General features: G+C 41.7%; 1 protein-coding gene across 2 annotated transcripts in view; it reads left to right on the top strand.

The window, feature by feature from the left end:
- The window catches only part of jph3b (junctophilin 3b), a 44428-nt gene extending 31084 nt beyond the window's left edge, over positions 1-13344 (top strand). For both annotated transcript variants that reach the window (XM_062420994.1, XM_062420995.1), the window contains 3 exons: positions 1039-1163; positions 2597-3579; positions 13264-13344. In XM_062420994.1, the coding sequence (XP_062276978.1) occupies positions 1039-1163; positions 2597-3579; positions 13264-13344 (1189 nt within the window). The remainder of the gene's footprint in view (positions 1-1038; positions 1164-2596; positions 3580-13263) is intronic.
- Positions 13345-14828: the final 1484 nt, after the last annotated feature.

Genomic DNA, 14828 nt, shown 5'->3' on the forward strand with positions numbered 1-14828 from the left:
CATTTACATGTCTTCTCTCTCCGTTGTCAGACAACCGAATGCGCATAAAATAATGATTCAACCACCGCTTATAAATGCTTCCTCGGACACCGATCGAATCAGTATTCTATGATCGCACAGCTGTCTGGCAAAATAAACACAACTACACTTCGAAGGTGACACGTATTATGTCTGATCTAGGCTATACTAACTTGTAAAATGAGTCATCACAAAGTGGGTTAGAAGCAATACATAGTTCTTTTCTTTAATCTGTCACCACTCATACCCAGAAAATGTCATCTTTTCCCAAAAGCTCTGTTTTCCTCATCCACACAACAACACAAGGTCGGCATTTTAAGATTGATCCTCTCTGGAGATCATTTTTAAGTGAGAAAAACAGCAGCTTAATGTGGACTGAAAGTTGAAGTGTTAAATTTAGTGCTCTAATTCGTTTTCCACTTCGCCAAGTTAATCGGTTGTTGGTTGGACAATGAAGGTTGTTGTCGAGTTTATGGCATATGAGGGTGAAACTCCCTTGAGGATCGCCGTCTCCAGGGGGGGGGGGGGTTCCAACAAGCTCAACAAGAGCCCTGTGAAATAGCTGTGAGAACAAACAGACAGCTGATCGTACTGTGACAATTCACTCATCTGTATATTTTAGCTTTTCCTCCCACTATCAGAGGATTGTGTCCACTTCACAAGGTATCCCATCACCACTTAGGAAAAATACACCAGCATCGTGCACTATAAGTTGCATTCTGAGGGTCATGTGTGTAAAGAATAAACCGAGGCTCAACCAGAAAATACCCCTATATCAGTGAAAACTAAAACACTGATGCGCTGTAGGTAGTCTTATTGTTCTGTAAAGGTCAGTTACATTTTTCTTTTTGTTTTTAGTATTTGTAGACCTTTTTATTCTTGATCTTGTTCCAACCTGCTGTAGTCTACATTTTGGAAACCACAGCAAATATTTTGTGTCACTTTTCTTCTTCTCATGTTCAATGTTTGAAAGTGAAGTTTGATTAACCCGTTGTGTTTCCTGTCTTCTTTGTGTGTCAGGACGGCTCATGCGCAGGGTAAAGCAGAGGCGGCGGTAGGAGCGGCTCACAAAGCCCAGGAGGAGAGTCGCATGGCCAGGGTCACCGCCAAGCAGTTCTCCCCCTCTTTCCAGCACCCAGGAAACGGTGAGAGCACACACACACACACACACACACACACACACACACACACACACACACACACACATTCCTTTTCCTGTGTGCAGCACATGCCCATATCCATGTGTACAGTTATATCCACAGACCCAGCCAAGCAGATATATAACACGTGTGTGTGCACATGCATGAACAAAGGAAACACATATGAGTGTGTATTCGTGTGTGTGTGTGGGTCGCTGATAAAGGTCAGTGTCAGCCACCCTCCAGCTTTGAGTTTCTGCCTCTGTCACTCACACCTGTAAAAGCACTGCAGGTAGCCAACCCACAACAACATGCGCCGTTCAAGCGGCATGACACACACACACGCACACACACTGACTTCATGACACATGCTGTACTCTCCCACACAGATACCTGAGATGACAGTGATTGTTCTTTTGCCATCTATTCTGCTCTCAGCTTCTGTCTGTTTCTCACGCAGCTAAAAAAACTCCCTCCATGTTGTTGTGAGGACGTCTATGTCAACAAGCATCAGCGCTGACATTTGGCAACATGTCTGTGTTGATATGTACAATCCTCCACCCGGCTGTTCCCCTTGTGTCTGTTCACAGATTAAAACTAAGGGACCGTGTCAAAATGATTAGGGCCTTTGAGGGGGTCAGCGCAGAAGGGCAATTCTAAGTCTTTTTTTTTTTTTGGTGGAGGGAGGGTAGTAGGGAGAGTGTTGCAGGATGGGGTTTAAAAAAAAACAACTTTTTCTCATTTCAGATTCATTCTTTCTTGAAATCAAATCATTACACCACAAAGATAGCTTTTGTTTTGATATTTAACACTTAACCTTTTGAAATATCTCAATATACCCAGCTATGCAACTTAAGATGTAGTTGATCTACCTTTTTGCCCCACCACCACCACACACACACACACACACACACACACACACACACACACACACACACACACACACACACACACACACACACACACACACACACACACACACACACACACACACACACACTCATAATTAATTTATATTGCAACCTCCTCTTCTTCATTTTTAGGCTACTTTAGGCTTAAGTCTATTTATTTGCAGGACATGTTTTTCTGGGCTTTTGGTTACTGACGGCTCTGTCCATTTTCCATTAGTTGATCTAATCTAATCTTGAGCCCCTATCACAGTGCATTATAGCCTGCTAATGTATATTTTTCTTCTTTTTGTATTTATTTTGGAGCATTTTATGCCTTTATTCGATAGCGAGAGAGTTGACAGGAAATGACAGAGAGAGAGAGTGATAGGGTATGACATGCAATAAAAGGTCAGCTGCTGGAAACGAACTGTGATTGTTACAGTTATGCATCTAAACCAGTAGGTGAACAGGGTGCACTGTACATTTTTATCTTCTTCATCTCACCTCCTCCCTAAATGTCATCTTTCTGATGTCATCCATCTATTTCAGGCATGGAGGTGCAGCGCCCGAAACGTCAGGTGTCCAGTGAGGTGGAGGGTGAGGGTTTGTCGAGTAGCGCTGGCACCGCAGACAGCCCCGACCTGTATGTGAAGAGCACAGGCTCGGACGACCCCTCAAACGCCACCCCTGACCTCAGTCCCCCTTCTTCCTCACCACCTCACACCCCACCTCCCCCCGCGCGGCCAGCCCAGCGCAGCAAGAGTGCCCGTTTCCACCGGCAGACCGCCGTCGACCACGGGGACAAGGCGAAAGAGGCGGCAGAAAGGGGTGAGAAAGGTGGGGGGGGAGGAGGGCAGACGGAGATCCAGGTGTTGATGGAGGGAGGCGGCGCGGGAGCGGAAGATGGCAGAGGAGGGAAGGGGGAGTACTCGCGGGCTAACAGCTGGACCGAGGACAAGAGGAAAGGGATGCTGTCCAAAGCAGGAGGTGGACGAGGAGCGAGCCGGACCAACGGACACAAACACAGCTCCTCCAATCACAAGTCTAGGGAGCACAGCTCCTCCAATCACAGACAGGCCAGGGGAGACAGGTGGACAGAGTCGTCCTCATCTGCATCTTGGACGTCCGCGCACAGGGGCGTGCACGGTAGGGGAGGCCGGCTGCTGGAGCAGGATGAGGAGAAAATCAGCAACTACGAGATGGAGATGAAGCCTTTACAGCCCAGAGACTCCACTACCCACAAGCCCCATGGGCACGGGGAAGAGAAACAAGGGCACAGTCATGCTCAAGGAGAGGGGCGTTCGAACACCGTGCAGCGACAGAGGCACAAGAACCGTGATGGGAGGGAAGGGAGAGAGGGGAAAGAGGGGAGGGAGGGGGGTAAAGACTCAGCGCACAAGCTGGACAGACCAGGGGAGAAGATGGATTCCCGGCCTCTACGTCGGGACCTCACCCTCTCCCCCCCTCTGAAGTCCTCCCCCATTACGCCAGATCAGCAGGACCTCGGCCTCATGCAGACCAAAGGCAACTCGGTAAGACTCTTACAGCAACCTCTCACAAACAAAACCCTCACCCAACTTTGACAGACAAGGTTTAAGCTGCACATAGGGAAAATTGTGTCTCACAAAACTGGTAACAGTGTCTCAACACAAGCCTGCACAAATGACCTTCAGATTGGAATTGAAATTTAGGAGCAAAGTGTCTTTTATACAGCATTAATAAGGGACTCTTCACAGCTTCTTTATCCTCTTCAAACACATCATCATTATCTCCACCTCACCAGCCACTGTGGATAAACACCTCAATTTCAATTTAGATATGTGCAGAGTTGCCTTTTTGCTGCTGTAAATCTTTCAGTATATTTTAATGCTAATGTGTAAGGTAGAAATAAATAAATAAATAACCAGGCTTGCCTATCAGATATGATGAACTAGCATATAAACTGTTAAATATCCTGCCTGTTTAATGAAGCATTTAATGGTAGGCTATACTCTTGTTGGTAGCACTGTAGCGGTGTCAGTGCAGATGTCTGGGAAAAAAAGTTGGAGCTGGTTCAACTTTTACCACAACACAACAATATTTTAATGCATTCTGTTTTCTGTCTGAATGCCCACTAAGACACTGAATCCTTATCAGCTGCAGGGCTGCTGTTCTGTAGCTGAGTCTGACCTCTGACACCTCTCTGCGGAGAAGGTCAATAAGCAATTTTCTGAGGGTCACTGAATTTATTCCAGGGAAGTTCCTTTTTTTATATGTTGATTACATCACATTTTAAATATAACTAAACCATAATGATGTTTTCAACTGAAGTAGGTATGTTTTTTTTTTTGCTATAAGCTGCCAAAACAGTAAACCCCCTCACAGCCCCTTACAGCCATCACCTCAGTATTGCTGTAAAACTGAGCCATAAAGTATATTTTATGTAATATTAAAAAACCCCAAATCTAACTATTGTTAGGCGTTGTTAATCTCAACCTCTCTTTTCTTCATTCATGTGACTGATAGAATATAACCTGAAGATCGGATTGATTCCATTCAGTCTCAACTGCATTGTTAGCAGCTCATGTTCATTTTTTTTTTTTTATAGATGAACCAATCCAATCTAAGCAACTAGATTTTTTTTATAGATGCTAATTTCAAGTGTCAGCACCATCATGCTAAATTAAAATGGTTAAGGCATTGAACATTGTACCTGCTAAACACACCAGCATGTCAGCATAGTGACTTTACCATTCAGCTCAAAGCACTGCTGTGTGTGAGTGCAGCCCAACAGAGCTAATAGCACAGCTGTAGGCTCTTATTTTATGAATTCTGAAGAAATTCTGATATCTGATCTTTACATCTTTATTAAATTACCTGCTGGAATATTTCAAAGAGGAGAATTGAGACCGCATTAACTCAGAGAGGTGGTTTTCAAAACATTCAGTAAGACTTTTTAACATTTTAACAATATATTTGTTGTATAAGAGGTGTAATGTAAATACTTTAATTTTTATGAAACGATAATAGATCCCTAAGTGAGGTCTGATTGAAAACAGAAGAATATAAACACTGTCAATAGAAATCAGCATCACAGTGCCTTGTAATGTGCCAGATATGCAGCAGGAGCTGGGCCTGATCAGAGGATCAGGTGACAGTGATGAACTCAAGCGTCACACTGACAAATGTGCAGTGAAACCTTATTTAATACACACAGCGGCAAATATCTGCAACATAAACTGCCTAAGTCAGCGTTTTTTTTCATTTGTTTGTTCATTTGTTTTGGTTCAGCTTTACACATAATTAGGTAATAGCTCAGTGTCTAAAAGAAATCTGTTTTTGGTTTATTTTCATAGATATGGCTAAGGTTGGATGGGGTCCACTGGGGCAAACAACATGAATGCAGTTAAACGGAGGTCTTGTTTCAAAACTGTCTCATCGTTTGTGATGCGAAGCCTAATGAACCATTGTAAAATGATCTCTAATAGAGTTGCCGCATTGCCGTATCTCCACAATTGCAGCAAATTATTATAATAACTGAAGTGGACAAAAACAAATACAATTAAGAGAGGAATAGGATTGAAAACCAGACATTTTCTTTAATAAATGGAGTGAGAGGGCTGCAAAAACCAACATGCCCACCTTGAAATTTTCTCAGCGATGATGGACGCTCCTAACAGTACTCCCACATGTGATTGTTGAACATGTCATTCCAAAACCTTGAGCATTAGTATGCTGCCATAACAGCCACCACACTTCTAGGTTATATTCTACCAGATTTTGGAGCAGTGATTTGCTCTCATTCAGATGAGATATTCCTTTAATTAGTCCCACAGTGGCGAAATTTTACACAGGAGCATTAGTGAAGTCCAACACTGATGTTGGGTGATAGGATGTGGCTTACAGTCTGCATTCCAGTTTATCCTTCTACACCAAAACATTTATTAAAGGACTTGCTTTGTGCATGAATCGTTATGTTGAAAAAAGTTGGAAGCACACTGTTGTCTAAAATATTGTTATCTTCCACAATGAGAAGGCACTGAAACCATAAAAAACAGCACCAGAGCAAAATTACACATAAGTGTGTGGACAGGTTGTCACCGTCTTTATGCATGAATATATTTTCGAATACATTTCCTTACATTTCTACACAGCTCCGTTTGCCCTTAATATGAGACGTGTCAGCAACTGTATGCTGCATTGCTCATATCTGTCATGTCACTGCCACACATTGATTTGACTAAAAGGATTTGTTGCCCACTGTCATGAAGATACATCCCATCCCCAGTGACATAACACAATGTTATCCCACATATTAAGATAATCCTGGGGGAGAGGCACAAGGTTTAACCTTGTGAAATAAAGAAAGATTTTTTTGTACTATGAGCAAGCAGAGGGATTACGCCGGTTATAATATAATTTTTTGGCTGCGTCTTGACTCAGGCTGGTAGACAGCTCCAAACACGCTAATCCTGGATGATAATACGGTAGCAGCATTAGCTAATGAAACCAACAGGAGATGCAGAAGAAGTGGAAACTGCACATCGTACAATTGTATACTACAAACATGCACTTGGCACATTATGAGTACGAGCTCTATCTCTCTCTCTCCCCCTCTCTATACACACATACACACACACACACACACACACACACACACACACACACACACACACACACTAATAAATACAGTTCCTCACTCCACACACAAGTTGTTCACTTCAATACAGATTTGTCTGCAGCAGTGTGATGACTCTGGTGCAGTGAATGAAGTTGATGATATATTAGTTTATTGGCTGCTACCTCCAATTACATGAGGACATGAAGCCTTCAACACACACACACACACACACACACACACACACACACACACACACACACACACACACACACACACACAGATATACAGGCGGAGAAACCCAGCGGTCCTCTCTGCACCTTAGTAACAGCAGATTGGCAAACTAGCCCCTTCCTCACAGACGGCCCCCTATTGGTTAACCAGCGCTCTGTTGCTAGGGAACAGCTTATGCCTTGCTTCAACGACGGCCAATCGGCGGGCGTGTGTCAGTGACAGGGGGGCGGGGGGTGGGTGGAGGTGGGGTATGTGTGTGTGTGTGTGTGTGTGTGTGTGTGTGTGTGTGTGTGTGTCTGTCTGTGTGTACAGCCGCAGAGAAGCAAGTGAGATTTGGTTCACAGGTTCACAGCATACACAGATACTATCACACTCAAGATAAATACACACAGGGAATGCTGCGAACACCATGGGAACACTGTTGCTGCTCTGACATGTGCTGCCATACACGTACACACATACACACACACACAGGATCCAGTAGTTATGTCTCGGTGTTTATGTTTATTTATATGTATCCTCCATTAAGTTTATCACTGTGTGACAGTGCAGAGTCTGGGCAGGTGAAACCTATATAGGCACGGGAGCAACCGGGAGTCTAATCTGGCATGGGTGATGGGGAGATTGCACGACTTTTACCGATTGCATGCAGTTAATACTGGCAGCAGCAACATCAGAGTACTATATACCAGCCACCATATCATCATCACAGTTTATTTGCATTGTAATTGTGTTTTCTTCATTAAATGGGAACCTCGCCCAACAGTGAAGACTGCCTGGACATTACTCATTGAAGCACATCAAAATCATGTCTTCCCCCACACCCAGCCGAGTGGCTAATTGTTCAGGATAGTCGCTACACGCAAGTCGTCCTCTTGTCAATCAATTAAACTTCACTTATTTGTTGCAAGATTGTAATACAAAAGTGCATGATACAGAAATGATTAAAAGACTATTTTACTGTATCTAGTATAGCATGAAACCTCTGTACCAAAATAGCATTGTACCTCTGTGACCACTCAAAGACATCACCCAGTCATCATCATGGAGCACAGAAATGAACCTCTGTGCATCCCAGAGGCTCATATTTATGAGAACAACAACTCTGTAAGATGTGTCCCCAGGCGGCCAAGCCTTTCAGTCCCTACTCTCTCTAAGCCATGGCCCATAATAACATAAAGCAACTTGATGACAAAGATCTAAAAAAAAATTTAAGAAATAAAGTAGTGTCTTCGAATTTTATATCAAATGCAAACAATGTTGTCAGGTGCCACAAACTAATAAAAACCCACTTCTCCGCGTGACTTTAGATTGTCAAAGAGATGGTGCTGATGATACATGTCAGTACACATGCAGCTGGTCTGATTGTCTAAGGCTTTCTTGGATATGCCACAAAAGAAAGCCTTTCAGCAGTCAAGCCTGCGAGTGATAAAAGCACATATAGGCCTCCCTGTAGCTGTGTGGGAGCGATGTGGCTGTACTTTTTTGCAGTACTTGATGAAAGGCAGTGTTGGTGGTATTTTGTACATGAGGTCCAAAATTCAGATGAGGATCTAAAGCACACCAAGTTTACTAGCATGGGGCTTGATGTTTTATGTCAAGGATTTTAACATTCTCTCTCTCAGAATTTGGGCTCTAATAAGTAGAACTTCTGTCTTTGATCACTGACGTAAAAGAGCTGACCTTAAACACTTTTTATCCGACTTATGTATGGTCTGTGATGTAATGAAAATCAATTCCTGAAAAAATGTTCACTGGTTGCGTTTAAAATCTCAACAACAGTAGTCCTAGAATGGAGCCTTTGGGCATCCCACCAGTTAGTATTAGCAGACATTTTCTGCCAATCCAAGCCAATTTAAAACTCTAGCATATAGCCTCACACATCAATGTTATTATAAGGAGAATAGCTGGCTTAACTGTATTAAAAATAATAGAAATGTCTTTCTCTCTGCTGTAATGAGCACAGAAAGCTAGAATAAAAGTGTCTTTGTTCACTTGGGGATGGAGAAACTACAACAAACCCTATCATTGCCTTAATAAATTGCTATAGCTAACATCTTAGCAAACAAGTCCTTATTTTGAGATGAATTCACGTCCAATAATCACTCTTTAACTTTGTTTTTGGTTTCCGCTAGGTATTTCTTTCGCAAGCTAGTTGCTAATTTGTGGGTCATTTGATGTTGGGCAGGTAGCATACAGTGACTTTAGCAGGGCTTGTTTTCTAAAAGCTGAAATAAGCTAAATCTCAGTAGGGCAACAGGGATATAATTCTCTGGATATAATGTTTGGTATTGGGCAGGTAGCATATATTGACTTTATCAAGGCTTGTTTTCTAAAAGTTAGCTTTTAGAAAACAAGCCCTGCTAACTGGACGTCCAATAATCACTCTTTAGCTCAGTTGTTGTTGTCTCCAGTATTAGCTGCTAGGCTTTCAAAAATTAGCTAGTTGCTAATTTGTGGGTCATTTGATGTTGTGTAGGTAGCATACAGTGACTTTAGCAGGGCTTGTTTTCTAAAAGCTAAAATAAGCTAAATGTCAGTAGAGCAACAGGGATATAATTCTCTGGATAAAATTATTGGACTGGACGTCTAATAATTACGCTAGCTCTGCTCATTTGGTATTGGGTAGGTAGCATATATTGACTTTATCAAGGCTTGCTAACTGGACATCCAATTATCACTCTTTAGCTCAGTTGTTGTTGTCTCCAGTATTAGCTGCTAGGCTTTCAAAAATTAGCTAGTTGCTAATTTGTGGGTCATTTGATGTTGTGTAGGTAGCATACAGTGACTTTAGCAGGGCTTGTTTTCTAAAAGCTAAAATAAGCTAAATGTCAGTAGAGCAACAGGGATATAATTCTCTGCTTATTTGCCACTGTGAGCAACCCTGTATAAAACCTTGGAAAACTATTAACCTTCTACAACAGATACTATGTAAGTCTGACTGCCAGGAGATGACAGTAAGCAGAAACATGTTTTCTTTTCTTTTCTTTCTGCCAGCACTTTATCCTCAGCACAGTTTTCTGTTATAAAAACTGTTTGTAGGAGTCAAGTGTGCTAGTGGAGAGATTAAGTTGCGTTTCTTGATTAACAGCAGCAAAGTGGTTCATGGTTTCCAGCAAAGACAAAAGGACACCAAAAGGGGGGGCTCACACTATTTGTGCCGTGATTATACCCAAGTAGATGTTTGTTATGTCAGAAGAGTACTGCTCTGTGCTCTGGGCATTTTCAGCTTTTCACAACAGTACGATTAGGAACACATTTGCTCTGTTGATGTGCTTTTGAAAAGTAAATAGTTGTAGCCTGCAAGTTCACCCCGACATACTTAAGGATTGAAGAAGTAATTGTAGAAAAATATCCTTTTCAGAGTGCTGTACCAATCACTAGAGGAAAATAGATTAATATAGAAGTACACTGTAGACAAACAGACATATAGCCTTTTGTAAATGGACTATAAGATTCATAAAAGCTAGTGGCATATTACCTAAAATTGGGTAAATTGCTGCATTTCTTTAAAAAAAAAAAAAAAAAAAGCCAGAAGAGTAACCAAGAATTCATACAGAAATTTTGTAGAAAAAGTGAAAACCATCCATTCTGCTCATCATTTTCTCCTGACACGGTAGATTTAACAGAGTGTGCTTTATTTCCTCAAAATTAATGGGGAAATAGTTTTGCTCTCTTTTTGTCCAGCTGATTTGCTTAGTAGCAACAAAGTCCCCCTAGGAGGAGTTACAAACTAATCTAATACTGGCTTTAGCTTCACAATTAAATGACAGTGATATTGATACTTTCATCTCACTGTTAGAGATTAAACAAATGAGCATATCCCCCAAAATGTCAAACTATTCTTTTAAGAGAGTTTTTATATAATCAGCTCATTGAAAATACTAATTATGAGTGATTAAGCTCATTTGGCTTGGTCACAAATGAACCAATTAGACAGAAAGTGATCAGCTAATGTTGAGCCAACAGTGGCAGCAGCTGTAAGGAAAAGACTGAAAAGGCCAGTTTATGAGCAGAAAGCAGTGAGACCTTACGGAGGAATGAAGCGGTGTCCATCAGTACTGTGGTTCCTTTGAGCAATGCATGAAACACATAATTGCTAAAATATAAACTGCTGAACTGTAAAAACTACAGAACCTCAGTGTGAATTTGTCTAAATGAGTGTCAATACATGTTTTATAAAGCCTATATTTTCTTTCTAAATAGAGGTAGAAAAGGCCATTTATCAGAGGATTTCATGCACCTGTGATAATCATCTATGACACAGATCTGTGATAAGCCTATCACCCTGTTGATCAGCAGAAATCTCATCAGCAACCACTCTGGACAGATTCATTTACAACAATGTTGCACTAATGCTGCTAAATATGAATACAGAGTCCCTTTTTCCCTCTCCCACTGCAACTATTGTTAAAGTTATTTTAGAAGTAGACTTAATTAAAGCCATAGGTCGTCTGCACCTCTTCTTTTGGTAAATCCTTTAATAAAACTAAACTGTACTGTGTGTTGAAACCAGTAAAATTATTCATTTTCAAACAGTAGAAAGCATTTGTGCGGGAGTTTTAAACACTGCTGCATCAATAATAATATAAGTGAATATATTAGATCCACCCAGAGTGGACAGGTGGTGAGAGAGACTGTCCTTCACCCATATGACCCACGTTGTCATCAAGCATCTGCTGAGGTGTCACTGAGCAAAAAGACTGACTCTCTACCAGCTCCAGGCTGCTGTTCTGCAGCCGAGCTTGACCTTTGACCTTTGACCTTTGACCTCATCAGAGAAAGCGCGCTTCCCCGTCGGTCCAGGAGGATTGTGTCATTTATCTTAAGACGTAAATTGCTCCTTCATCACTGCTCTGCATGCATGTGTCATAATTGTTCTAATTCAGTGTACGTTACATAAAAAAGACGTCACAACTAAAAAAAATGCACTGCAATTTTATATTCATATATATTTATAGTAATATGTCCATACTTAACCAGCAATGCAAACCTGAGCTTGAATTCAGGAAATAGAGTAAATATGTGGAGTTAAATGAAAGATATTTAATTTAATTCCTACTATTTCTAACAATTTAGGATTATAATGAACTCCGGAGATTGGTTAAGAGTAGAGCCTGCAGTACAGAGACAGAGGCAACAAGTGTTGAAGCGACTGCACAAGAGAGTTGCACTGATTTAGTTTGTGTCACTTTTCCTGCATCTTCATTGTGATTCAGTCAACCTGCTCAATTTCAGTCAATTTCCTATTACAGTTTCCTTCCCTATAAACTATAAATACTGTATATGCTTAATTGCTGTTGATTTCACATGTTAATTTATGATGGAGATATAGAAGATTTTACACAAATCAAATTAACTTTTTAAGAAAATTAAAGTGGAGTGAGTGAAATATAAGGAGTTTTCTGAAGTATGAACAATGGGGGACATGTATGGTAACTCTGTGATTGGCTGAGAATACATGTTACAGAATGATAGATAAATGTGTCTTATAGCTAACACTCAGCAGATAACTTTTTGACTTCTAAATTAGCTTTTTAGAGCAACTCGAAGTATAATTCTTAGAAGTTTGATGAATGCAGGAACATAGAAAATGTGCTGGAAACAGCGACCACACATCGTACATATTGTCAGTCATGTAGGCAGATTTGTGAGGCGCCTTTCAAACATCATCAACAAGACAAGTGTCCCCAGCTTTAACATCACACAGCAACATTAAAACTACTATCAGTGTTCTTTTAATACAAAGAGAAAATTGATGCTGTCAGGTGGAAACCCCCCTTTTTAAATGTCCCCCTCCTAGCACTGTATTCAACATGACACCCTTGTGTTTGAGTTCATTTGTACTATTTTTTTGGGAAGAGGTTTTATAAACCCCAGGGCTGGAGGATTTTCTGAATCAGTAAAAGAGCCTCCCGCAGCTGGACTGACAGTTACCACAATTCACCTGACAGCAGTGTTATGATTGATGTGCGTGCGGTTATGCAATGAGAAGCGTAGATTGTGACATTAAAAGTGAGACATTTTTTCATCCTTAAAGATAATCCTTTAATGGCTAACACTTTCTAATAAATGTGTTGATAAAATACAGGAGAGCCATTGAGCTTTATATTTAAAAAAAAACAAAAACAGTTTGGCCTTTTAAATTTATTTTAAAACAAGCACCTTCCCACCTACTCAATCTCTTATCCTGCATATTGACATATTAATGCTGTTGTATCTTGCTTTAGTTGGAAATGGATTATTATGTATGATAGTGTATTATGCCATTTAGATATACTGCATGTATGAAAACAGCTTTGTGTGTTTGTGTGTGTGTGTGTGTGTGTGTCCTTATTATTGACACTTCCCCCTTTCTCTCATCTTCTCTATCTCTCCCACGCAGGCCTACAGCTCTATCCTGGTTGTCATGGTGATCCTGCTCAACATTGGAGTGGCTATTTTGTTTATCCACTTTTTTATTTAAGGACAGCACTGCTTTCAGAGTCAGCCTATCTATGCTACAACAACTATACATTCATATGAGTATTACAATGAATCTGCCACCCCTTCGTATTCCTGGCGGGAGGACTGCGACCGACTGAAAGGAGACGAGGACCAAGGAGGGCTACAGCGCAGTCCCTCCGCCAAGATTCGGGTTCACAAGTGGGCTAAACCGAGGCTGAGCTTGGTCCAGCCGTCCTGAAGGAGATGCTGAAGTGCATAGACCAAAGAAGTGGACGACAGAGGGGTAAACCGGTCCAGGTGACTGGACTACAGGGAGATAATACAGTCCAGAAACTGGACTAAAGTGAGCTTCAATAGTTCACATGTAGACTCAAGTGGGCTGAAGCGGTCTGATTCCCAGGCCATGAGAGATGCAGCTGGCGTTACAGCAAGATGTCTGCTTCCACTGTCTGCTGACAGGACTGATGAGACAGACTTTTTTCATCTTAAAATCATAGTTTTCAACAGATTTGTAACTTATAATTTATTTATTAACATTTTCTCTCATGTACAATACGTTGATGGATATATTCTTTATTTTGTAAATCCTCCACCCGTCTTTATATATCTCCTGCCTTTTGGCTCCTCTGCCGGCCCAGGTGTTGTTACCGATGGTTCAAGGTGTGTGTGTGTGTGTGTGTGTGTGCGTGCGCCTGTCCACGACCACTGCGCACGCCACACACTTTTGCTTGTACCGCATCCGACTCATCCATCCATCACCACTCTGATGTCTGATGTCTCCTCTCATTCTTCATCTTGCGTAGGGAGCGAGATAGAGTGTGTGTTTGTGTGTGTGTGCGTACATGAATATGTGCACCTCTGCACACTGTATATACAGTACAGTACGTTTGCAGTGTACATGTGTGTGTGTACATGGGTTTTTGTGCTGAATGTGAGTGTGTTTAAATATATATCAAGCTGCAATGTCTTTTCTAGCAATGTGTGTGTGTGTGTGTGTGTGTGTGTGTGTGTGTGTGTGTGTGTGTGCGTGCGTGCGTGTGCGTGCATGTGTGTGTGTGCGTGTGTGGTCTCCAAGTAGCTCAGTGGCCTTTCACGCTGTTCATGAACTTTACGAGAGCATCTCATGAGGACACAGTCACCGCTCATCCACATCCAGCCTACCACCATCATCTGACAGCTGTGCTCTCTCCCGTCTCTCCCTCCTACTCTCTCCCACCTCCACACACACCCGTCAGAGGATGGAGCTTCCTCTGAGTTGGTGGTAGTTCAAGACAGACCGTCTTTGGCAAAGCCCTGCACCTACTCTACCATTGGCAGATGTATTTAGAGGGAATACTGCATAAATCGAAGCGTGCATAACACCACAAATATGGCTTAAAAGACAAAATCCTGTCGATAAATCAGTGACTCCGACTGCTTCTCTCAAAACTTAGCCTGAAGACAGCGACAACATCTTTTATACTATACTTGCAAGATGTCGGAGAAAAAAAACAACTAGTCGCC

The sequence above is a fragment of the Scomber scombrus genome, chromosome 6, assembly GCF_963691925.1.
Source record: "Scomber scombrus chromosome 6, fScoSco1.1, whole genome shotgun sequence".
In the NCBI taxonomy this organism is placed as follows: domain Eukaryota; kingdom Metazoa; phylum Chordata; class Actinopteri; order Scombriformes; family Scombridae; genus Scomber; species Scomber scombrus.